Source organism: Urocampus carinirostris, chromosome 16, assembly GCF_059441175.1.
Source record: "Urocampus carinirostris isolate Australia breed hairy pipefish chromosome 16, RoL_Ucar_1.0, whole genome shotgun sequence".
NCBI lineage: Eukaryota > Metazoa > Chordata > Actinopteri > Syngnathiformes > Syngnathidae > Urocampus > Urocampus carinirostris.
The window spans coordinates 20,723,970-20,748,006 of NC_142364.1; the positions used below are offsets into that span (position 1 = coordinate 20,723,970).

The 24,037-nt window shown below is 40.0% G+C and overlaps 1 protein-coding gene and 1 pseudogene across 4 annotated transcripts in view; one reads left to right on the top strand and one right to left on the bottom strand.

Annotated features, from left to right (window-relative positions):
- Positions 1 to 5,993: 5,993 nt before the first annotated feature.
- The window catches only part of nedd4l (NEDD4 like E3 ubiquitin protein ligase), a 78,156-nt gene continuing 60,112 nt past the window's right edge, over positions 5,994 to 24,037 (bottom strand). For all 4 annotated transcript variants that reach the window (XM_088355881.1, XM_088355880.1, XM_088355878.1 and 1 more), the window contains 13 exons: positions 23,521 to 23,579; positions 23,178 to 23,243; positions 21,688 to 21,917; positions 20,094 to 20,215; positions 19,910 to 19,980; positions 19,740 to 19,835; positions 14,924 to 14,997; positions 14,800 to 14,860; positions 14,663 to 14,722; positions 12,524 to 12,631; positions 8,620 to 8,716; positions 8,459 to 8,531; positions 5,994 to 7,491 (listed from right to left, as the gene is read on the bottom strand). In XM_088355881.1, the coding sequence (XP_088212007.1) occupies positions 7,389 to 7,491; positions 8,459 to 8,531; positions 8,620 to 8,716; positions 12,524 to 12,631; positions 14,663 to 14,722; positions 14,800 to 14,860; positions 14,924 to 14,997; positions 19,740 to 19,835; positions 19,910 to 19,980; positions 20,094 to 20,215; positions 21,688 to 21,917; positions 23,178 to 23,243; positions 23,521 to 23,579 (1,220 nt within the window). In that variant the 3' untranslated portion in view covers positions 5,994 to 7,388. The remainder of the gene's footprint in view (positions 7,492 to 8,458; positions 8,532 to 8,619; positions 8,717 to 12,523; positions 12,632 to 14,662; positions 14,723 to 14,799; positions 14,861 to 14,923; positions 14,998 to 19,739; positions 19,836 to 19,909; positions 19,981 to 20,093; positions 20,216 to 21,687; positions 21,918 to 23,177; positions 23,244 to 23,520; positions 23,580 to 24,037) is intronic.
- Positions 11,850 to 11,990, top strand: LOC148350684 (U2 spliceosomal RNA; annotated as a pseudogene).

Genomic DNA, 24,037 nt, shown 5'->3' on the forward strand with positions numbered 1-24,037 from the left:
CTATAATGAAAGGTGGAGTACCACATGTGTGCCGCCTTCTCAAGGTTTCCTTATTTTCCTCATGCTGTGGTTTTTGAGAATTTCCTTGCCCTCATGTAGGTTTTAGATCAGGGGATGGTGTAATAGTAGTCTGTACAGCCCTTTGAGACTTTAGGGCCATACAAATAAACATGACTTGACTCGATTAAAGATTAGCATGGCATGCAATTCAAGTCAAGTCACATTTATTTATATAGCCCTTAATCACAAAAATGTCTCAAAGGACTGCACAGGATTACAATACACAATTCTCTTGCCTCATGGCAGAGGGTGATTGTGAAACCAAAGATTTCGATTCGGTGCACACCTAAGCCCCAACCAAATTGAATTAGTGATAGTATTAGCAAGCTAACAGCAAGTCAAGCCGTGAGGCAATAGAATCGTGTGCCTCACTCTGTGTGCAGTTTGCAGATGCTCAGAACAGTAATATGTTACCTACGAGTTGAATGCTATTCACTGATTTGACTCAATATTTTGGGTTATGAGAATAAACCAGATTTTTGTTTCTTATTTTTTAACACTTGGATTTTTAATTTGTATTTTTTTAAGTATATGCAGCAGGGGTCTCCAACTCGCGGTCCGGGGGCTAATTGCAGTCTGCTGGATGAGAGTGTGAGGCCCCTGCCTCAGTATTAAACTTTAAAGGAACAGAGTAAAAAAACAATATCAATTCAAAATATAAGCAACAATACATGAACTATGATACACACAAGCAGGTTTTAAAATACTTGTAGGCCGAGAAATTTGCATTTATTTTACATAACATTTGAGGGAGCTGACATAATTGGCCGACGTCTTGCTGCTTATTTTGTGTAGCCGTTTTTCATATATATAGATATATATATATATATATATTTTTTTGTATTATTATTTTTTTCTTAGATTTTCTTGTGGAAAACCCAATTTTACCAAACCGAGCCCAGACCCCAGGTAAATTGAGTTTGAGACCCCTGACCTACAGTAATACTATTTCAACAGTAGATCATTGGATAAAACAGGTGAATAAAATAATCTACATTATTGATCCAAAACCGATAATTGATCATTCAGTTTCAAATGTAGCCCAGCAATTGAGTAGATGAGTACAGGAAATAACCCAACCTGATGAAGACATGTAACACTGTTAGCGTCTGATACACCTCCGACTACAGGAGAGCCCCAACTGGGGTTTGAACTGACCATTTATCCAGAAACCTATGAATTCCCATTTTGAACATTTTCATTTCTATTGACACTGTTATACTGGTTTTCCATTTCATTTCCACTAGGACGCCAGGTTTGTTCATTTCTAGTTACTCTGTTACTTTGCTCTCTGTGGTTCACATTTCCAGTTTCGGACTTTGTTTCTGGTTTCTTTTACAGGCATTTTGTCAGTTGCTTTGTACCCACTTGTTTGTTACTTTGGTCCTCGTTTTGTCAATAAATACAATCCTTGTTTGTAGCACCACTGCTTCTAGTTTCCGTCTCCCCCACATGGGTCTATCCCACCTCAAAACCATACAGTACACATTGCAAATGAACCAAACGAAAAGCCATTTTAAAACAGCCCAAAGTTATGATTGTGAAATCATTTATAAGGCAGACAGATTCCACATGGAAGTTTTTTTGGGTGTTTAGCCGAATAAGTCTGGATGTGTGAGGTTAAAGTTAAATGTATTGCGTGTTAGAAGCTGAAGTCGGTCAAAAAGGGCTTACTACTCATCTGACCTGTTTTATCTGCAAAGTACTTGCCACACGCACTATACTTACCCATGATTTGTGCTCTTCTGTGAACAAACCCTTATTTAAAAGAAAGACGCCACAAAGAAGCCTTATATTTAATTTCATTCGACCTAATTTTTGGCTGTCGGCTTGTTTGTAAGGCAATGGAGAGCTTTGATAAAATGTCCTGGTGCTGGCAGGCTGGCTTTTATTTGCTCGTCCTTGGAGCTGATAACTCCAGAGATTGTGCGAGTGAACGAACGGACGTCTCTCCACCGTAAACACGTGCGGCACGTTTAAAAAACACAAACTCTTAGTTACTAATTCAGCAGAAAAACACTTATGCATTTTCCCATCACAAATTATCAAGGAGTGTTATGGATTTGTGTTTTGGGGGGGACCTGCTAGGATGTGTGTGTGGTTAGGTGGTTAAATCAGTTTGTGCTAGCATGCCTGTTTAGTACTCTTCTCAATTGTGAAGATGTATTCCGGACAATGTTTTTGAATATATTCGTGGAACATTGACACAGTTTTGAGAATTCAGTGGCGGAGTGTGCTGTTTACACCTACGCCTTCACTCCAGTCACATTAGTGATGTGTCGTTTGTGAATGAACCGGCTCTGGACACATTTTCTCCCCCGGGGATTCTGTGCTGTTGACTTGACATTTATTTTTTCGTTTTGCACATCTGTAAATATTCTAATTTATGTTTCCTGTGTTTTTCATAAAAAAAGGTTTGTTTGCACTGTTGCTCCAAATGACACCAAGTAACTTTCCCTGACTCGTTCAAGTCAATGATTCGCTTTTTCAGATCCATGCTGAGCTCCTTTGACTTTCCCATTGTAGAGTTTGTGGGCGTTTTCATCCAATGAGCCCTATTTAAATGGCCTAAGAGAAGTCCCCAGCTGTAGTCGCTCATAATCACTCATAAGAAGTCAAGAGGTCATGCTTAAAGCTCATTTCATTGACACATCTTTCTAAGTCACCAAAATTCCTAGTTCGTGTTGCTGTATGTATATTTTTAACCCAGCAGATTTAATCACTTTTTCTGTTAAGCCATAACAAAGTCATAAAAGAACCAAACCTCATGAATGTTTTTGTGACAAAGAACCATCTGTTCCAATCACTTAGAAAAAACTGAGTTGTAGAAATAACTGGCAACTCAAGAGAGCCATGACATTGCTCTTCACAAGTGTATCTTAATTGTAAACTTTTGACCATAACTTACTTTCTTCACACACGTATATATATATATATATATATATATATATATATAGTGAAGAAAAATAAGTATTTGAACACGCTGCTATTTTGCTATTTCTCACACTTAGAAATCATGAAGTGAAGGGAGTGCTGGCCAGCAATGGCTTGTGTACTAACAGACATTTTCAACACCTCGCTAGACCAAGCCAAAGTACCATCATGCTTCAAAATTGCCAACATCATCCCTGTGCCAAAGAAACCCCAGATCTTATCATTCAACGATTACCGGCCCGTTGCACTGACTCCTATCATAATGAAGTGCTTTGAGAGACTGGTTAAAGAGCACATCACCTCCAGTCTCCCCTCCTCATTCGACCCCTTTCAGTTTGCCTACCGGACAAACCGCTCCACCAGGGATGCCATCTCCTCTGCGCTTCACCTGAGCCTGACACACCTAGAGGAGAAGAACACCCATGTGCGGATGCTGTTCCTGGACTTCATTTCAGCATTCAACACCATCATCCCACAACATCTGGTAGACAAAATGAGAATCCTGGGTTTCAACACCCCCCTGCGGAACTGGCTGCTGGACTTCCTCAGTGACAGACCCCAATCAGTGCGGATAGGTCAGAACATCTCAGATGTCATCTACCTCAGCACGGGCTCCCCCCAAGGCTGTGTCCTGAGCCCCTTGCTGTTCACCTTGATGACACACGACTGCGTCCCTAGGTCCGCCACAAACCACATCGTGAAGTATGCTGACGACACAACAGTGGTGGGCCTCATCAGGGACGACAACGACCTGGCCTACAGAGAGGAAGTGGAGCAGTTGGTGGCCTGGTGCAGGGACAACAGCCTGGTCCTGAATGTTGACAAAACTAAAGAGATCATTGTCGACTTTAGGAAAAACCAGCCCAACCATGCCCCACTTTGCATCAACAACAAGGCTGTGGAGGTTGTCAGCAGTATCAAGTTCCTAGGGGTGCACATTACAAACAAACTCACCTGGTCCGTGAACACTGCATCACTGGTTAAGAGGGCACAGCAGCGCCTGTACTTCCTGCGGAGGATGAGGAGAGCCCACCTGCCCCCACCCTCCCTCATCACATTCTACAGGGGCACCATAGAGAGTATCCTGACCAGCTGTATCTCTGTGTGGTGTGGAGGCTGCAGCGCTACCGACTGGGGTAGTGTGAGGAGGGTAACGAGGACAGCAGAGAAAATAATCGGGACTACACTTCCCTCCATTCAGGACATTGGCCAGAAGTGCTGCCTATCCCATGCTAAGAACATTATCGGGGACCCCTCTCACCCCCATCATGGACTGTTCACTCTGCTAGCCTCTGGGAAGAGGTACTGCAGTGTGCGGTGCAGGACCACCAGGTTCCGCAGTAGTCTAGTCCCCCTGGCCATTAGACTGTTAAATGGTCAATCTAACATATAGTTAACCTAAATCTTAACGGCTGCTAATCTGACTTTTTGCACTACTGGCAGTTCTTTATAGCTTGCCACTCCTTGCACATTTGCTCTCTGCACTATTGTACTTACAGCGTTACTGTTACAGTGTTAATGTTACTGTTTACCTGACTTGTTAACCTGAATGCCCATTTTGCACATCTGGTTAGCTACTCCTCTTGCACTATCGGCACTATGGTATGGTAAAACACTATACGTAGCCATAATACAATACAACTTTTACTTATATCTGTACATTCGAGGAAACTGTGCGGGTCAGATGTATCGACATTTCGTTCTGTATACACGTGTACTAGAATGACAATAAAGTAGATCTGAATCTGAATCTGAAGGGGTCTGAAATTTTCATCATAGGTGCATGTCCACTGTGAGAGAGATAAATGAGAAAGAAAAATACAGAAATCCCAATGCATGATTTTTATTAACAATTTATTTGTGCTATACAGCTACCGCAAGGCTGGAAAGGGCTACGGAGCAATTGCCAAGAAGCTTGGGGAAAAAAGGTCCATTGTTTAAGCAATCAGTAGAAAATGGAAGAAGCGGAACATGACAGTCAATCTCAATCGGAGTAGAGCCCCATACAAGATATCACCTTGTGGGGTCTGAATGATACTAAGAAAGGTGAGGAAACAGCCTGAAACTACACGGCAGGATTTGGTCAACGACCTGAAAAGAGCTGGGACCACCGTTTCCAAGGTTACTGTAGGTAATACACTAAGACGTCATGATTTGTAATCATGCACGGCACGAAAGCTTAAACCAGCACATGTCAAGGCCCGTCTCAAGTTTGCATATGGCCATTTGGATGATACAGAGAAGTCATGGGAGTAAGTTTTGTGGTCAGATGAGACCAAAATAGAACTTTTTGGTCATTATTCAACTAAGCGTGTTTGGAGGAAGAAGAATGAAGAGTACAATTCCAAGAACACCATCCCCACTGTGAAGCATGAGGGTGGTAGCTGCATGCTTTAGGCATGTTTTTCTGCATGTGGGACTGGACGAGTGCACTGCATTAAAGAAAGGATGACCGGGGCCGTGTATTGTGAGATTTTGGGGAACAACCTCCTTCGCTAGGTCACAGCATTGTAGATGGGTCGTGGCTGGGTCTTCCAACACGCCAACGACCCGAAGCACACAGGCAGGATAACCAAGGAGTGGCTCCGTAATAAGTATATCAAGGCTCTAGCATGGCCCAGCCAGTTTCCAGACCTGAAACCAATCGACCATCTTGGGAAGGAGCTCAAACGCCGTGTTTCTCAGTGACAGCACAGAAACCTGACTGATCTAGAGAAGATCTGTTTGGAGGAGTGGGCCAAGATCCCTCCTGCAGTGTGTGCAAACCTGGTGAAAGACTACAGGAAACATTTGACTTCTTTAATTGCAAAAAAGGCTACTCTATCAAATATTAACATTCATTTTCTCAGGTGTTCAAATACTTATTTGCAGCTGTATAACATAAATAAATTGTTAAAATCCTGACCTCTCAGATAACAATGTTAGACTAAGCTCCATTTCCTGTATGTTCATTTGCACTTACCTGAAGAAACCACCCCAACTAAGAAAAAGACAATCGATTTAAAACAAGTTTTACTTTTATTGGACTGAAGATAAATGAACCACAAAGAATTGAGAGAAGTGGAATCTGTATCGTTTTCTGGATCTAGATATCGATACACACACATACGTGTTTCCAAACCTGTTTACACGTACATAATAGTCACCCATTTTAGAAAAAAAGAACACTGAGCAAAAGCACGTACAAAAAAGGATAAATGACAAGGTTGAAAGCAATAGCATCAAGTGGAAATAAAGTGTTGTTTTTTGTTTTTTTTAAATATATATATTTTTTCAAAATGTGATGAATTTAGCAGCTTATCTACATTAGTCTGGGTTCTATAGCAGCGGCTAAGCGTTGCATAAGAAGTAAAATCACATTCAAAAGTTGACGACAACAGGTGACCTCAGTGATGTATAAAGTGCCCTTTAAGTTCCGCGTTGTTAGAAAAAGGAGAAATTCGAGTCATTTTTTTGTACGAAACGTGCTGCTTGATAATATTCAAGAGTTTGAAATCACAGCTTGTCTTTTCCTCGCTCGCCTAGCGCGCACACACACACTTCATTTTTTTGTGTTGATCAGTAATTGTTAATTGTAAAACATACATAAATTAATACATTGTCCAAAAAGAAGATCATTTACAGCATTATCAACAAGCCAGGACTATTGATTTTTACAGAGACTAGCCCTAAATCTCTCAATCACGAGGCGACACGACGTAAGCAGTGTTGTTTTCATGCTGCTTTTGCGGCGCGCTATGATGACTTTCAGGACAGCGGTAATAATAACAAAACAAAAAAAACAAAAAAATCACCGTGACAAATTGAGTTTTTTTCATTGTGCACTTTGCATGATCTTTGAGAATTGTCAAAACAGTAAACATCAGTACAAAGACTATTTCCTGAAGGAATCATAACAAGGAATAAAAAAAGAATCATTTATATTCATATGTACTTTATATAGTTTTAAAAAAAAAAATCATCCCCTTAGTTGCCAAAAGGTTCTGGTGGCTACATAAGGGAAGAGAAAGAGGAAAGGAGAGAAAGAGGTGGCAGATTTCCTGAAATGTCATTGGCTAGTTGGATTGCTAAGGTAATCCGGTGTTAGGAGCCGTGTTAAGGCCTTGGCTGCTGTTCTAAGTAATGAAATGTTAGTAGTTCGGTGGTTAGTAGTAGTGCTTAAAAAGGTTGTCATGGTGACGGGAAGGTATTCTCATGCTCATGCCAAAGAATTAAATACCCTCTTTTCCTTGCTGGGGGCGAGGAGGCTGCCCCTTCCTGCCGAACACTTAGCATGTAGACTCTCCGTACGGAAGGTTATGGCTAACTGTTCGCCGTTGGCTAACCATATGCTAGGACAGCTGTTTATCTGTTTCTAGTTTGTCAAATGCTTGTTCCCGGGCCCCGTCCCATGTTTAGTCAACTCCCTCGAAGCCTTGCGCGTTTTCCACCGCCATCAGCAGCTTCTCCCTTAGGTCCTCGAACGAGTCGTAGGTGGGAAGGTCCAAGCGGTTGAAACTAATATAAAACAAAAAATTAAATAAGTTAGACATGAGTCAAAAGAAACCTAAAGAAAATAACTATAATTTACGGAATACAAGGTGCCCCTAAAAACCCCAAATTGACCAGAAATGCGAAAGTGCGCCTTATATACCGGGAAATACTGTGGATACGATTAAAAATGCATGGTTTAAGTCGAATGATACTGCATATAGTAACTGTTCTGCCTTTGAGAAACAAATATATTTTTTCATTAACCCTTTTGTGGTTAACCTGTGAATATTTTGTTGTTAAAAGGCCAAAAAAAAGGATAGCACAGAACTTGATACAGCATACGGTAAATGTTCTGCCTTTGATAAATATATAGATTGATCTTTGAGTTCCCTCTGGTGGTTAACATGTTAATTTTTGGTTGATAAAATTAGTTTTAGAAGTGAACCCAATGTCTCATGTTTAGTGAAATAATTTAATTTAAATGTTTTTTTTTTGGTATGTGACCCTACTAGTTCCTACTGTAGTTTTAACTTCATGCGCCTTATATATGAAAAATATATCAAAAAAGAATATTTTTTTGGGGGGGTGTGCCTTATAACACAGAAAATAGGGTATGGCATATTCTGACTAGGTAATACACAATAACTGAAATGCTATCACATATTTTTTCTCAGGAGATGTTTGGGAACCATCGTTTAGTTTATTTAAAGTTACAGTGTGTTATTTGACCACTAAAAGTCGCTGTATTGTGTGATTCGACCAAAAATGAGTGTTCCAAAGAAAAAACACAAACTACTGAGGCTCAATCTTTCAAACTACAAACCGATAAGGTACAAACAAGATGGATTTAAGTTTGTTTTCAATATCTAGGATAAAACAACCCGAAGAAATGTTGTCAAAAGGAAAAGATAGACTATCCATCCGAGGAAGATGTTACATCACAAAACTGAATATTCTCGACAAAGAAAACCCCCAAAAAACAAAGACGTACCACGTGTGGGCTCTAGGCAGCTTATCTGGGGTTCCCCACTGTTCAATAGTGAAGAGCTGAGGACCGTTTGAGCCTAGAAAAACAACAACAATGGGTCATCTTAAAATTAGTGTACGCATGAAAAATTAAATACATTTCATTTGTAAGTGTAAGTGGCGCACCATAAAGCTCAGCGAATCCATTCATGGGCACCCGCGACGTTCCCGTCACAAATTGGAGAAGTCGGATCCTCTTTTCGGCATCCATTAATAAGACAACCTAAGGCACATATAAAGCATTTTTGTTGCATTATTTCAAAGTAATAAACATCAAATTGGACAAATATTGAAATTACATCCCGGCAGTTTGCTACTGGAAATGTCAAATGATACTATGAAAATGATAATGAAATATAATCTTATATACACCGGTACACTGGAGATCAAAATTAACATTTTTTTTACAAAAGGACTAAAGGCATTTCACACAAAGAAGTATTTTCCAGAAAACACACCCATCAAAATTAGAGGAAAATAATGACTTTGGCATGGAGCATTCTTTTGAAGGTTACAAGTCAGCAATTGGCAGGAAGTGTACAGGCCTCTGCTGTGAATGACTTCAGCACGTCTGTGGCCACAGGATAGCACAAGTCTCGCACACTGCTATATATATATTATTATGCTGCAGATGTTGTTCCCTGAATCTGTTGATGCCACTCTTCCAGTTTGGGGAATACTGCCATGGCGCAGGCGCCTTGACCTTCCACATCTGTTCCAACTTCTTTTTGAACACTTGGTACTTCTCCAGTTTTTCATGCTTGTTCTTACTCATGTTGGAGTCAGCTGGGATCGCCACCTTTTTCTCTTCTTTGCAAACCCCCACGATGTCCAGTGGGTTAGCCAGGAGCTGCTTGTCAGTCTGGAAGCTGAAGTCCCACAGGAGCTTGGCCCCGTTTTTGTCAGCAAGGTTCGGTGTTATGGCCTATCAGGAGTTGGGTACTTCTATACTATACTGGTTGCAGATGTTCCTGTATACTATCCCAGCTACATCGTCGTGCCTCTCTCTCTGATCCTGCTAGCATCTAACACCCTCCGTGCATGGGAAGGAGCTTTTAGCAGCTTCTATCTCCTCTTTTGGCCACTTATGGAACTAGCAGTGTATCTGATGACTGGTAGTGTATATATGTTGATGGATTGGACTGGTTTTCGACCATTCAGCTAGCTTTTTAGGACCTGCCTTACTCTCTATAGATTTTCACGAGGTTGACTCCCTTGTGGCTTCTTCATGTCTCATATTAGCCTGTGGGATGCCCAGTTACTTGTATCTACCTTGGTCATCTATGTTGACATCTGGTAGGTCAGTCCCTTTGGTTCTGATCATCTTGTCCCTCTTCAAGACCTTCTGGCCAAACCTGTCTCATCCGAATTACATCCCTATGCCATTGCTGCAAATCCTGGTGGTGTGGATCAGGGAATCTATTTATCACTCACTCTTGGTGTACAGCTTGATGTAATTCATGTAGAATAGGTGGCTAGTTGCTGTCCCGCTACAGAATCGGTAGCCGCTCTTTGTGATGATCTGACTGATTATGTATATATATATATATATATATATATATATATTATATATATATAAAAACATCAAACAGCTTCTGTTGGACTCCAATACGGCCAACTGTTTCCACTCGGGTCTGTGCGTAAAGTAGTGATGTTACGCTCGAAGCAGACGCTCGAGACAAGGGTCAAGTGCTCGCGGTAGAAGTATCACAAACAGTGCTCTCAATGTCTCGCTGGATCCAGTGACACATTTAGTGGCATGACATTTGAAGTAGATGCTCGACAGGTGTCGAGTGCTTGCATGTTAAGGGTCTTGATATGTTGTTCCGATCAGTGGTAGAAAAAAATCACGTGACTACAGAAGCAAAGCGTGGTGACGTCAAACGCGCGTTGGCAGGTGACCAGACGTGTCACTCAGGTAAGGAGAGATCGAGTCAATTTACTTCAGTCAAACTCACAATGCTTCTAAAAGGGGGAAACATCCCTCAAAATGTTGTGGCTTGTGAGAAGGAGAGCTTCTGCGAGCATTACGTCATATTGAAAACGACGAAGAGTGAGGTGAAGTTAGATCAGATGATACATTAGATTCCATTGAGAGTGCAGAAAAATAGGCATTCATTGACACTCTGATTTATGCACTGATTTATATACAGACGCTCCTCTATTTGCGAACATTCGACTTACACAAAACGGTAGATACGAACATTTTTTTGGGATGTCGAAAAATTGTTCGATTTTGTATTGGGCACCTTTTTCCGAGTAGAGGACAGTGCTGTAGTGGTTCTTCCCACCGCATGGTGCTCTGAGAGGTCACCCAGCATCCACCCCAAAGAAGAAATCTCGTTTCTACTTCCTAGTTCTCCAGCCAGACATGGGACCAAGTCACACATGTGCAAGTCTCAAGTAAGTCTCAAGTCTTCACCTTCAAGTCCCAAGTAAGTCCCAAGTATTTTTTTCTTGGGCAAGTCAAGTCACAAGTCAAGTCCCGAGTCTTAGATTGCCAAGTCCAAGTCAAGTCACAAGTCATAAAAACAGCGACTCGAGTCGACTCGAGTCCAAGTCACTAAGTCTCAAGTCCCCATGTCTGTCTCCAGCACTAAGGGCTTTGACATTTTTATAGTTTAATATCTTGTGCATCCATTCAATATGGTTGGTGTAAAGTGTAAAGAAGAGGCGAGACGTTTCTTTTGAAATGAAAGTGGAATAAAAAAGCTAGATGCGGTTGAGCAAATGGTTGGAACGCTTTTTTTTCACCCACTTTCTACCACAGAGGATGAAGTCACCTAACTCTTGAACCTCATCTTCCAAAAGTAATTTAAAATTAACTTTATCTTTATAGAGCATATTATTTTATCAAATGCTTATTTTTTAATACAAAACAATACAGGTTACTTATATAAGCCTTAAACCTACTTATATAAACCTTAAACATACAAAATATAGCACTGAAGCAGCTTACGAAAAATTCCTCTTACGAACGATCGTCTGGAATCTCTTTCGTAAGTAAGGCAGCGCCTGTATGTTTTTGTCCAGCAGATGGCATCAAACTGAATTGTGTAAAACATCTCGAAGCACTGAAAAATTTCAACACATTTGCTTCAATGGTTTATAAAGCATTGGTGAAGTAGTGTTGTGACTCACCACACTGATTGGTGGCAAATGCTTCATAATACTAAAACATTTCGACATATTGCTTCATATTGATTCACTGAGTCAGTAAGCTTCGGTTTCTCAATCACTATCATGACGTCACACGAAAACTTGAATAAACAATGTCCCTGCAATTAGTGGCTAATGTTTTAGTGCCCAAATAAAAGAGCAGGTTTGTCAAGTCATGTCACATTTTTGTATGCTAGGTCCTTAGCTTGGCCTTTTGGCCGAGTGGCCCTTTGCCATGATCTTTGATTTTTGCAATCCGGAGATGGAATAAGAGCTTGTTCTGTCCACTCCACGCATCGGCCCGGTATTGCAGTACCTCCGGGAACGGTGCATTCGCAATGATCGCAGCAAGGCTTTAGGGCTAGGACCTTAGCTTGGCCTTTTGGCTGAGAGTAAGTGTCCCGGCTCCTAGGCTTTGTAGCGTATTATGAACTGACCGATAACGGATAATGGATAATGAATAACGAAGATAGATCAATAACCCTTAAAAACCCCAAAACCCCCCCTTAATCACAAGTTGTCTCAAAGGACTTCACAGGTTACAATTACACCATCCCCTGATCTTAAACCAACATGCGGACTAGGAAAAACTCAGAAACCTCAGCGTGAGGAAAACAAAACAAAAACCACATACTTTTTTTTTTTTTAACTGATTTTTTTGCTCGTTGTGTTTGCAGTGCATGCTTAAGTCCTCAACTCAACTGAGATGATAAGCAGGGACTGGTAGAGACTTTCATCAGCGCAAACAAGCTTGTCCTTTAAAACAGACTTTGATCTTCAAAGGTGACGCCGGCGGAGCGTACGAGCGTGGCCAAACATAACAGCAACAGAGTTGGCTGTGCACACACAAACGCGAATAAACGGGGCTGACCTTCCAAAACCACTGAATGACCGGGTGGTTGGGACAGTAACCGTTCTTGTAAACCGTGTGCTGCCGCCAGTCGTTGACGTCGACATCTCCCAGGCCACACATCAGCAACTGCACCAACACAAATGATTATTGCATATTAGTAAAGGTAGATTTAAGGTAGGTTCGGAGTGACACGTTTGATGAGTTCATTCTGAGGGATGGAGTTCTCTTATCTGAAAGCACCTCTCCCAGTTCCCCTTGTAAGTTCAAAATCCATTGATTTATTCTCGCCTTATTCTAGTCATGTTTATTTGTATAGCCCTTTATCACAAGGAGTCTCAAAGGCCTGCGCCGACCACAGATTATTGCAAACTACGTACTATTATTAAACCATCCTCTGATCAAAACCTAAACATGAGGTAAACCCTGAGAAGGAGCCGGACATGAGGTAATGCCCCTTCCAGGATGACCACGCTGCAACGGATGTTGCAATAACAAATAATGCACAGATATTGCCAACTTGAAATATAGGTCATTCATAAGTTATTCTGAGTTTCTACTTAAGTTTGACCTTAACAGCGTTAGAAAGACACTGCCTTTTTTTTTTGGTAACGAACACTGTGACGCATTTTCAATAACATTTTGTAACTCGTTAAAAAATTGTGCGCTACAATGGTACTTTGTGATAGCAGACCATGAATTACTATGTTTTCTGTTTGTTGACAGTTCCTCTTCCTAAGTAAGATACAACCTTCAATCCACAAGTAAAGTACCACAGCGCGGGCATGTTTATATTTACCTACAAAACAAAGGGTTATTCCATTTTGATGGCCAACACTTTTTAAGGACTTTCACAGCCATTTTTTTTTCAATTTCTCTCGTACCTTTAAAAGTAAAAATCAGTAGTGCGTCATCCATTTTGCAGATCCACAAATATATCTTCGATTTACATATGGGATTTTTAATCTTGTGTGTGCATTTATGATTTTCAGCTCTCTATTATATTTGTGGATCAAAACAATATGTTTGTAAGTATTTTTGAGAGGAATCGCTCCCCATAAAGGTGATGGGTAAAATGTCTTACCATTACAAATTACCACTGTGAGACGCTACCTTCATTTTTTTGCATAGCCCATCATAATCCTTGTACTAATACACATTTCACAGTGCTCTGTTTAGCTATAGCATACTGTTCTCTTGGAGGGGGTGATGACATTTCATATGACAATGCCATACAAACTAAGAACAGCTGCCGTTTCACAGGGGAAAGAGAAATGCAATGGCAAAACTAAGCCACCAAATGTCGAAGTGTCTGCAACATTAGTAAACAGACTTGTTGAGAAACATAGCAACAATTTTAAGCATTTACGAGCACTTCACCGAATCCTTGAAAAAACAACATTAAAATTGTAGCATTTTTAAGGATTTCAGGCAACTGCAGGAAACCCTGAAAATACAGCAGAAAACATTTACAGTGGCGCTGTCTCAAACACAGAGTACGAGGGTGCTGCATTTCTCTCTGCTGATATTGATATTGTACAGACCGTATATATGTGCAAATAAGCCGTATTTACAACTATAAAATAAAATGGGAAATAAGGAGTCAGTTTAAATGTGCATATTTGGTTGAGTGGAGGGGCCATGGCTTATACAGGAACAACAAAACCACAGAGGCAGGGATAAGCACAGATTTTACAGTAATATAGTATTGCGTTTCTTTCTTTTTTTTTTTTTTAACGATTTTGCAATGCACCATGCATGTTGAAATAAACTCAGACTTTGACAGTACTCAGAAATAGAGAAGGAAATCTTTGAGTGTTTTGAAGACAAAAGACAAAATTGATATAGAGTGTCTCGGCTAAGTGTTTGCAAGCTCTCAAGATTACACATTCAAAAAAATATGAAGAGTTCACAGCTTCCACACATTGGTGTGTGCACTTTTTCTTCTATTTCATTTATTATATGGCTATGATAATTTTTAAAGGGTTAGCTTCAATGTGATTATACAAGGTAATTTGTAGCAGGACAGTTACTTTCACGGTAACACGCTCCTTTTGTGTGTCAGTAATCTGGGGGGTAACTTTTTTAATGAAGTAACTAGCAACTGTAACAAATTACATTTTTTCAGTATCACGCCAAACGCTGGTAAATCATGCGTACCTCCAGTTCGTTTTCATCAAAAATCTTGATCAGATCTATTTGGATGAGCTCGGTGAAGCCCTGAAAACAAATTAACAAGTTTTTCAGTTTGGGTTACACTGCCCCCAAATGGCAATAAGGCTGTAGCACAGAAATACCTCCAGGAAAGCGTTCATCTGTTTCTGCACCCGATTGACAAACCGCCACTGGATGACCAGGCTGACAAGAGGAAAAATGGTCACCACCTAAAGAACTACATTGTTTTACATTTAAAGATCTTACTCGATGTATTCTTTCTTGTTGTCGTTGGTGACCACCATGTCCGAGCCGCTGGGTTTGAGGTCCACTTGGTACGTCTAAGGGGTAGAAAAAGAACGTTTTTAGCAAAGATTTATATATATATATATATATATATATATATATATATATATATATACAATGTACCTAGCCACCCCATGGCACATCTGTTCTCCTCTGCACTATCGTACTCCAGTGTTATTGTTATTGTATAATGACTTGTTTACCTGACTGCCCATTTTGCACATCTGGTTAGCTGCTCCTCTTGCACTCTTTGCACTACTGTATAATACTATACCATAGCTATAAATTATTTAGCATATTATCAGTACTTCAATACTCTAACTCAGTACAACATTTATTTATATCTGTACATTCAAGAAAACTGCGGGTCAGATGTATCGACATTTCGTTCTGTATACACGTGTACAAGAATGACATTCAGTGAAGCGGCTAATTTATGGAATTTTTCTAACGGCCACCAGCGGCGCAGGAATTTAAAAGGTAAGATTAAGACCAGTTGAATATGTGAGCCAAGAAAGACTGTAATCTCTAAGTTTTAGCATATATTTTCTGTAAAGTTAATGTACGTTCCGATACTGAGGATGATGACGATAGTTGTAAGAAGGAAGTTCAAGGCGATTTGCCGTGAATTACACATTTACGGGGTGCCTTTTTTTCACAAGTATGTTTGATACATTGCGAGCGTGATCCTACTAGCGTGTTGGTACCTTTCAAAGGCACGGTTTGGGATGAAAATTATATTATCATTATTAAAGCTTTGAAAACTCTCTCGGTGTACAGTCTTTCTTCGTAAATATGTGTAACCATGTATAATATGTATTTGCAACTGTATATTTTTGTAATGTATTTATTTTAGAGATTTATTCTGTTATGTGTTCTACGGACGAATCAAAAATAAGGGGCGGAGAAAACGCGGCCTGATGGGAAATGTGGTAAAGCTGAGGTACCGGTAGATCTGTCTGTTGTCGCAGCGAACAATAGTGGATATATATTTTTCCCACCCTTAACTTTGGAAATATACATTTTGTTTCCTTGGATTACTTTCAACGGGACCCGACTTTAGAAGTCTGCATCATACCTTAATTACGGGTATCATTTGCTATTTGTGATGTCAACTGTGGTTCTGAATTTGTCTACGATTTATGAAGTTACAATTGTGGAACTTAAAGTGTAGCCCGGGTTAAACTAGTGACTATGTCGCAAGTTCTACTGCGGGCGCCCGCGGCTTATACATGGGTGCAGCTTGTGAAAGTACAAAAGTGTCAAATCACTCAAAAAGTGGTGGGTGCAGCTTATAATCAGGTGCGCTCTATAGTCCGGAATTTAAGGTATATCTGAATATATATATATATATATATATATATATATATATATATTATTAATGTCATTGGTATATTCCAAATATATTCCGGGATAATGCATTTTGAAGACAGTCTGTCTCATCTTTGGCTTCCTAAGCTGTGACATCATCTGAATGCCTAGGCTCTGTGACACAGGTGGGTGCAGCAATGGAACAACAAATGGCGAGCAGCCGGAAAGGGGCAAATTCGCATGAATAACACACAGAGAGCTAACGGAAGACACCAACCGGGACACGGCAGGCTAGTTGGCTGCTAAAAGGGGCTTACCCGAACCAATCAGCGGAGAAACGGGAGGCTGGCAGACCAAAAGCATGCAGTAAGAAAGAAAGATAAGCAGGGGCCAACAACAAAAAAACGTCCATAACAGCAAACACAAAGCCACTGGTAAATATACCAAATCCTCACAGCAGGCTAGACAGCTAGCTGACTGCTAACAGGGCTAACCTGGACCAAACAAAACTGAAAGCCTTAGCCCGGACGCTAACAGGGAAGCTATCAGAAGAATATTATATTCAATGGAAATACGGGCTGTAAAAAACACAAGGGAAAAGTCACAATCACCTACCTAAAAGGAGGCGAAGGCAAAATGGAACTGACCCTGTACACTATGGCAGGTAAACTTACCCGCAACTTGGACAGGACAGAAGTCGCCCAGGGACTCGGTAAGCAAAGTTACAATTCAGCCAAGCAAATAAAACCACTCTATTTTTTGTAACGGGACCCTTCATTGTTATGAGTCTTTGTTGTCATCCAGTGACGTCACAGCTCTAGGGGATATGAGGTCCATCGGTCAACTTTGAGGATTAATTTCTCGAGTCCCGCGGCAACATATTTGCATGCTTGTGGGGAGAAACACTAAATGTTCTGTGCCTAATTGAAAGAAAAAATAGTTTTTTTGTCAACACTTTAAAAGTGGGGTACGTAGTTTGAGGTGTCCTTAAATAGTTTAATTTTAAACATTTTCTCTATTGAGTATGTGTTAACAATGCCAAAATGAGTTCCAAAGACCCGTTATATATTCCGTTATATATTTTTTTTTTTACCACCGCGCCTTCCTGCTTTTATCTTTTACCTTCGTGTTCCACCCATGGAGCGCATTATGCCTGAGGAAAGGAAGCAGGGGGTATAGAGTGATTTCACACGCGTGCTGGCTCTTTTAAGAAAATGACTGTTTCAAATCCAGTCAAAATGCCAGCCCAAACCCCCAAAAAGATAAACAAGGATGAGTTTATTTGAGCGCATGTAAGAATTCCACATACTTGCACGAGCAACAAAGGAGCTGCAATGATTTTAGCCAGAAGATGGCAACAGCGAGTAGAATATCTTAAAGATGCGGACCCCACCTTTAAAAAAAAAAAAAAAAAAAAAAAAAAAAAAGACTCCAAGAAACTTGAAGAATGAAACCAACAATTGTTATCAATCATAAAAATATCACTTTTCCAATTTGTTTCGAACATGCTTTAAGGGGCATTTTACGTATTTTTTTTAGGTGTTTTTGTTTACCACCAGAGAAAAAAGTAGGTCAAATAGAGACATTTTACTACTTTTTGTATTAAACAAATACAGTACAGGTATATCATATACGAGTGTATATAGTGGTAAAAAACACTAATCTAAAAAAACAACATTGATTTAAATGACAAGCAAGAATAGATGAAGTATCATACAAACGCATTTTTAGAAATACTTTTGGTCGAGAAATTAGCTTTTGGTTTCACATCAAATCAGCCTCATCTTAAAAAAGTGTTATCTAGAATTTGAAAATGTGTCTTTTTTACCACAATCTCTTGGATTTAAGTCATGATCGTCGCCTCAGTCAGATCTTCATGAGTATATGCGTATCTTAGACACGCTCAAATAAACTCTTATTTTTTCATCTTGAGGAAATGGGTTAGCGTTTGGATTGTATTTGAAACATGCCTTTTCTTAGTTTTGCCATTTTCTTGCCACAATAACAAAAAACGGCGATGACAAGTGACTGTCCATATAGAAATGTTTTCTCTTATTCTTTGCAACAATATTCAAAAATATTAATCAATTACAATTCGTGTTGAGTTTTTTTATCACATTTTGTAATTAAGATTATAAAAATAATACTTTATAATTTCAGTAATATGGGAATATATTCATTTAAAATGATCAAGTAGGGAGATATAATAATGAATGCGTCAAATCATTCATTTATATAATACATTTGGGGTTTTAAACTTGGATTTAAGTTTAAAACAAAAGTTTTACAATCAAGATTACGTTTTAAACTAGACTGGAAAATGTTTAGTTTCTAGTCAAGTCAAGTCATGTTTATTTGTCCATTATCCATTATCTGCACCGCTTATCCTCAGTAGGGTCGCGGGGGTGCTGGAGCCCATCCCAGCTATCCTCGGGCAGTGGAAAAGGGACACCCTGAACTGGTTGCCAGCCAGTCGCAGGGCACACAGGGACAGACAACTCACTTGTTCATTGATACCTAGGGACAATTCAGACCAGCCAATTAACCTGACATGCATGTTTTTTGGGATGTGTGAGGAAACCGGAGTACCCAGAGGAAACTCACGCAAGCAGGAGGAGAACATGCAAACTCCACACAGGAAGGTTCGATCTCATGACCTCAGAACTGTGCTGCCCATGTTTATTTGTATAGCCCTTAATCACAAGGAGTCTCAAAGGGCTGCACAGACCACAAAATATTGCAAACGACAAACTATTATTACACCATCCCCTGATCCAAAACCTACATGAGGGCGAGGAAAAACTCAAAAACCTCAACATGAGGAAAATGAAGAAACCTTGGAAAGCTGCACATGAGGTAATCCCCCTTCCAGGACGACCAGGCTGCAATGGATGTTGCATTAACAAGCAATGAAATTAAAAATAAAATAATTAAAGTATACTATAGAGTAAAATAAAAAATGACAAGAATGACCAGGTTACTTCGAGTTTAGGTTACTTAGGTACTTCGATTGGATCAATACTAAAATTCCCAGCCCTCCCTACAACATCAGAGCCATCGACTTTTAGGCAACTTTAACTGTGTAATTTGGTATTTTCACTCGTTTCTAGGTATGAAAGAATCGGTATCATTCATTCGACTTCCGTATCTCAAACGAGAAGGACGCTTTTCCTGTGCTCTTTTATAAAGTGTTCATGATTATTTCCCTAGTGTGATGATAAGTTGTGTTTTTTAACTTATAAAACAATGTTGTAATAATTTGATTACATGATTTGATTAATGTGATAAGTGTTGGGATTGTTAAGGAGAGGGGACCAAGATAAGCTCTGGCTTTTTGCCCTTCCTTCGGTTTTGTCATTTGCTTATCAAAGTTGTTTATTCTGAACTCATTGTAACCTTCAATCAGACAATCAATCAAATACTCATGAGGTAAACTTAAGGGAATAACGGGTGTTGAGTCAAATACCTGTCCAAAGTTGTCCTCGTCGATGCAAAACCGCAGGTCGAGCTCCGTGGGATCGTTTTCCAGTATCCACTTGAGAGAGTTGTAGTATTCACTGTCCTGTGGGGACAATAAAGACAGTTAAACCGGGTCTGCAAACTTGACTCAAAAACTTCCGGACTGCAATAACTCACCACAGACTCCATATCCTTTAGGGAAATCTGTTTCCCCAGCATCATCTTGTAAAACGGTCTTATGAAGAAACCTGCAGGGGGCACAAGTGATTTGTTTGGAAACATGAGAATCTGAGGTGGGCTGGTGCCAACAAATGCCAAAAATATGAAAACCTGAGGTGCAAATGCAATGCCAGGCGCTCACCGTCAAGCAGCTTCCCGTGAAACACTGCCATTCCCGCCACACGCCCTATGAACTTAAAATAGGAAAGGTGGTCTTCGTTGCACAGGCCGGAGTTGGGGTTGATCTGGAGGGTGTAGTTGTCACTGCATAAGCGGCACACAAACAATCAATGCATTTAGAAGACGTTATCGGGACCATTTACATCATATGGATGAACTTAACATTGATGACTGCAATTATGGTGCAAAAATGGCAAATAAATCTCTTATCTTAAAGGTATAATCAATGTACTTTTTTTAATTAGGCACAGAACGGGTAGTGTTCGTACCCACAGGTATGCAAATCTAGAAATTTTGTCTTACAAATGACCCATTTGGCTTGATTCCTCAAGAGCTGTGGCGTCATTGAAAGAACACAACACAAAATGGTGAATCACATTACACAACATGTATGGCCAGCGGTAAATCAGACAGCCATTGTTGTGAACAGCGATTGCATATCCCTCATATCTGCTTGGAGGTAAGAGATTGTGGATATCCCTTTAGGTTATTCACTACGTGTGCGTGGTTGGTATAATTTTATACTGCTAGCTCCCCGTTAGCGTCGGGGCTGCCAAAGGAAATTACTGTTTTGTCTACTCTCGGTTGGCGATCGTTTGCTGCCCACCGTGTGTTGTTTGGCCAGCTAGCCTGGCGTTAGCGCCGGTTTTGCAGTGTCCCTTGCATTAATCCCGACCGACTTTGCGTTTGTCGCCATAACCGCTTTTTGTTGTTGGTTCCTGGCAGCTCACCATGTGTTTTTTTGTCGAAGCTGCAGCTGCCTTTGCGCTGATCGGTCTGCGTGTATTTTTTTTATTTGCCAGTTAGCCCCTATTTGGCAGCTCGCCCTTTGTAGTATTATTACAGCATCTACCTGCGACACAACACCCAAACTACTAAAACTTTGCTTAAAACACTCGTAATCTCTTGGACTAACACGTAAAGCAATATGGCGACTGGCTTGCTAGATTGCTGGTGTTTCTCCGATAAAGTGATATCTCCGGATAACAATGACATGACATCCTGTCCTTAGAATGCATTATCTCGAAGAATAAGTGGAGAATACCGATAAAGTATAAATTTCATAAATTCACATTTAGCATGTTTAAGGATTTGGGATTACCTTTAAGGTTGGATTTAAGTCTCTTCTGAATAGAAATCATGCATTACAAATGTGCAAATGCTAGTGCAGAAGTTCAGAATGACGGTGACACGTGAGATCACCTGCCGTTGCTAAGGAACAGCTTAAGCACAAGGTTTTTCTTTTGTACTAATTTTAGACCACAGACAAAGCAGCAATGCCTATTCAACCAATTGTGAAGTGAGTTGTGTTTGTTCTACCTTTGCTCTACAAAAAATAATAAGTTTTGTACTTGCTGGTGCCAACAAAAGCAGGCAATCAGGAACCTTCCGTTATATTCCCTTGTTTGGAAAATAGGAAACAAGTTTGCGTTTGAATGAAAGGAAGAGTGAAGGGTTGTTAAACAAGTCCCAATGGGGAAAGAAACACTTGAGCTTGACGATGGTGGAATTTTTGTGTTCTCAATCAAGAGTGTGCAAATATTTCTTGGACTTACGTGGCGGAGTATTCGTAGAGACCGTAATAAGGGTTGAACATTTCTTTGGACAAGAGGAAGAACCACTCTCGGGCCACCCCCCCATAGTCTAGGCCTTTCTCAGACTCAAACTCGATCCACAGGCGCGCTTTAAGGACGTCGGGCTTCTTGAGCGACATGATTCGACGGTACGACTCTTCGAAGATGTTGTTGCGGTGAAGCTTCATCTCGAAGCGGTTAGGGATGTCAGCCTGCAATTAAAGAAAATCTATCGTTTGAGAGCTACCTGGGTTTCCTACAGAAAACGTAATAAGCCTGGAAGTCACTGTTCAACATGAAAAAAATCCAATTTGGTGAATAGCAGGGTTTCTTTCAATGTTCTTATACTTTTCCATAAAACACACGAAGTGTGAAAAGGGCATGGTCGGTGATGAATGGGAACTCCAGGGTTTGTACACCTTTTCATGGCAAAATTCAAGCACTTTTTATGGTCTTTCAAAGTAAATTTTCCATCTCCTCCAGTACCATTAAAGAAGGGATTCAGTGTGATTCAATTCATAGCCCCGTTCTCACTAAAGTCACTAAATGCTACCAGGGTTAGATTCTCGTTGCATCCAATGTTTTACGACTATGGTCAGCGATGTTTTTCGACTGATCAATTATTGCACAAATACGGTATTAAACTTCTCTAAAACCTCGTTTATAATGCATTACTAAACTTTTGAGTTCTTTTAGGTGAAAAAAATTACACGTTATGCACAAATAAATACACTAAATAGGGTCTATTATTGTATTGCACAACAATTTTGGGTGCAAAAATCGTGTTGTTTCCTTTTGTTGGTCAATGGTTCATGTCATTTTGTTTGTGCGGTGCCGAATTAGACAGCCACAAACAGACAAGAAGGATACATATGCATCATCTCCAACTATCTGACATGGTCTCAGTTGTAACCTTTGTTTTATAGATGCGATTCATATTTAAAATCTGCAAACAATTGTCTAAAATGTACATCGTTGACCATTTGTCATTTTCTCCTAAAAAACATAATAATAATAAAAAATCCAGGAAATGTGAAGGGCAGAAAAAGTGGATTGGTTAAGAGACACGGAAAAAATCCTGATGTCATCAATTCTTACTAGAAAAGCACTACTCTGCTCCTGCTTCTAGTGGTAGTAATAGGGTGTTTTGTCTCAGAGCCAGATGTACTCAATAAAAGAGACACACCTGGCTTTGGAGCCATACTTCTTGACCCCCTTATGTAGATATTTCTGTTATATTTGATTTAGTGAAGGAATAATAGTTTGGGGGTTGTTCCTGCACTCCGTTCATTGCGATATTGACCTTTAATAAGTTTCAGAAGCCCCAGGATCAGAAAATATCCCATATACACTTAAAAGTGATGTTAAGAAACAGTGATTAGCATTCAAAGACAGTAGGTCTTTGCAATCAAGCATCATCATGAAAACATGGAAGGTGTTCAATTGCATTAATAATAGGCTTAAGCACTTACTGGTTTCTTTAGCTTCTTCCGAAAGTAGTCATACTTTTGCTTGAACTCTCGGGAATATGGAACAGCCTGGGGACAAGACATGCAATGTAAACAAAAACAGCAGCATCTTTACGAACGTGATACTTTGCGACGGTAATATTTAACTGTGATGCTCAGATAAATGCAATAACCCAAAAGTGGATACTGATAATATTTGGGAGAAACACAACGTGAGACTGGTGTAACACGATGTCGACCCTAAGGCTTTGGCATGCTAAGTGACTGGCGCAACAGACTCACAAGGGCTTTTTTGTTAACAAAAAAAGTGTGTGCAGGTTCAAATGCAGAGTGGGAAACTACTCACAGGTCCGGTAATAGCAGGACTCTGAAGACGAGGGTCCTCCCACTGCGTGTTCTTTGTATCTAGTTGAGGAAAAATAACATTGGAATGCTTCCAATAAAACCATCCACACAAACATGCATGTACACTGTAATCCAGGCAGTTCTGTAATAACTACAAATGAAATTCATTCAAGGACTGTCGAAAATATAGGAAATCTAAAACAATATATAAATAAAACACTAACTTGAAATGTTATTTGTAATGCACCAATGATTGCTGATTTTCGACCATTTCTTTAGTAACACTGATTCAAAAAGAGCTAAGTTCCATACATTTTGGCTCAATTCAAGAAAAAATGTTTAAAGTAGGTGTATTTATTCTGGGCATTTTTTTTCTTACTGAGCATTTTGCATTCCTTTTAATTCTCCTGTTTCCTCCAATAAATTGAGGTGCTTAGAGCTTCCCATTCTGTCTATTTTTAGGGTCGTTACAGTCAACACAAATTCTTGTAAATGTTTTTAAATAGTTGGTCAATAAA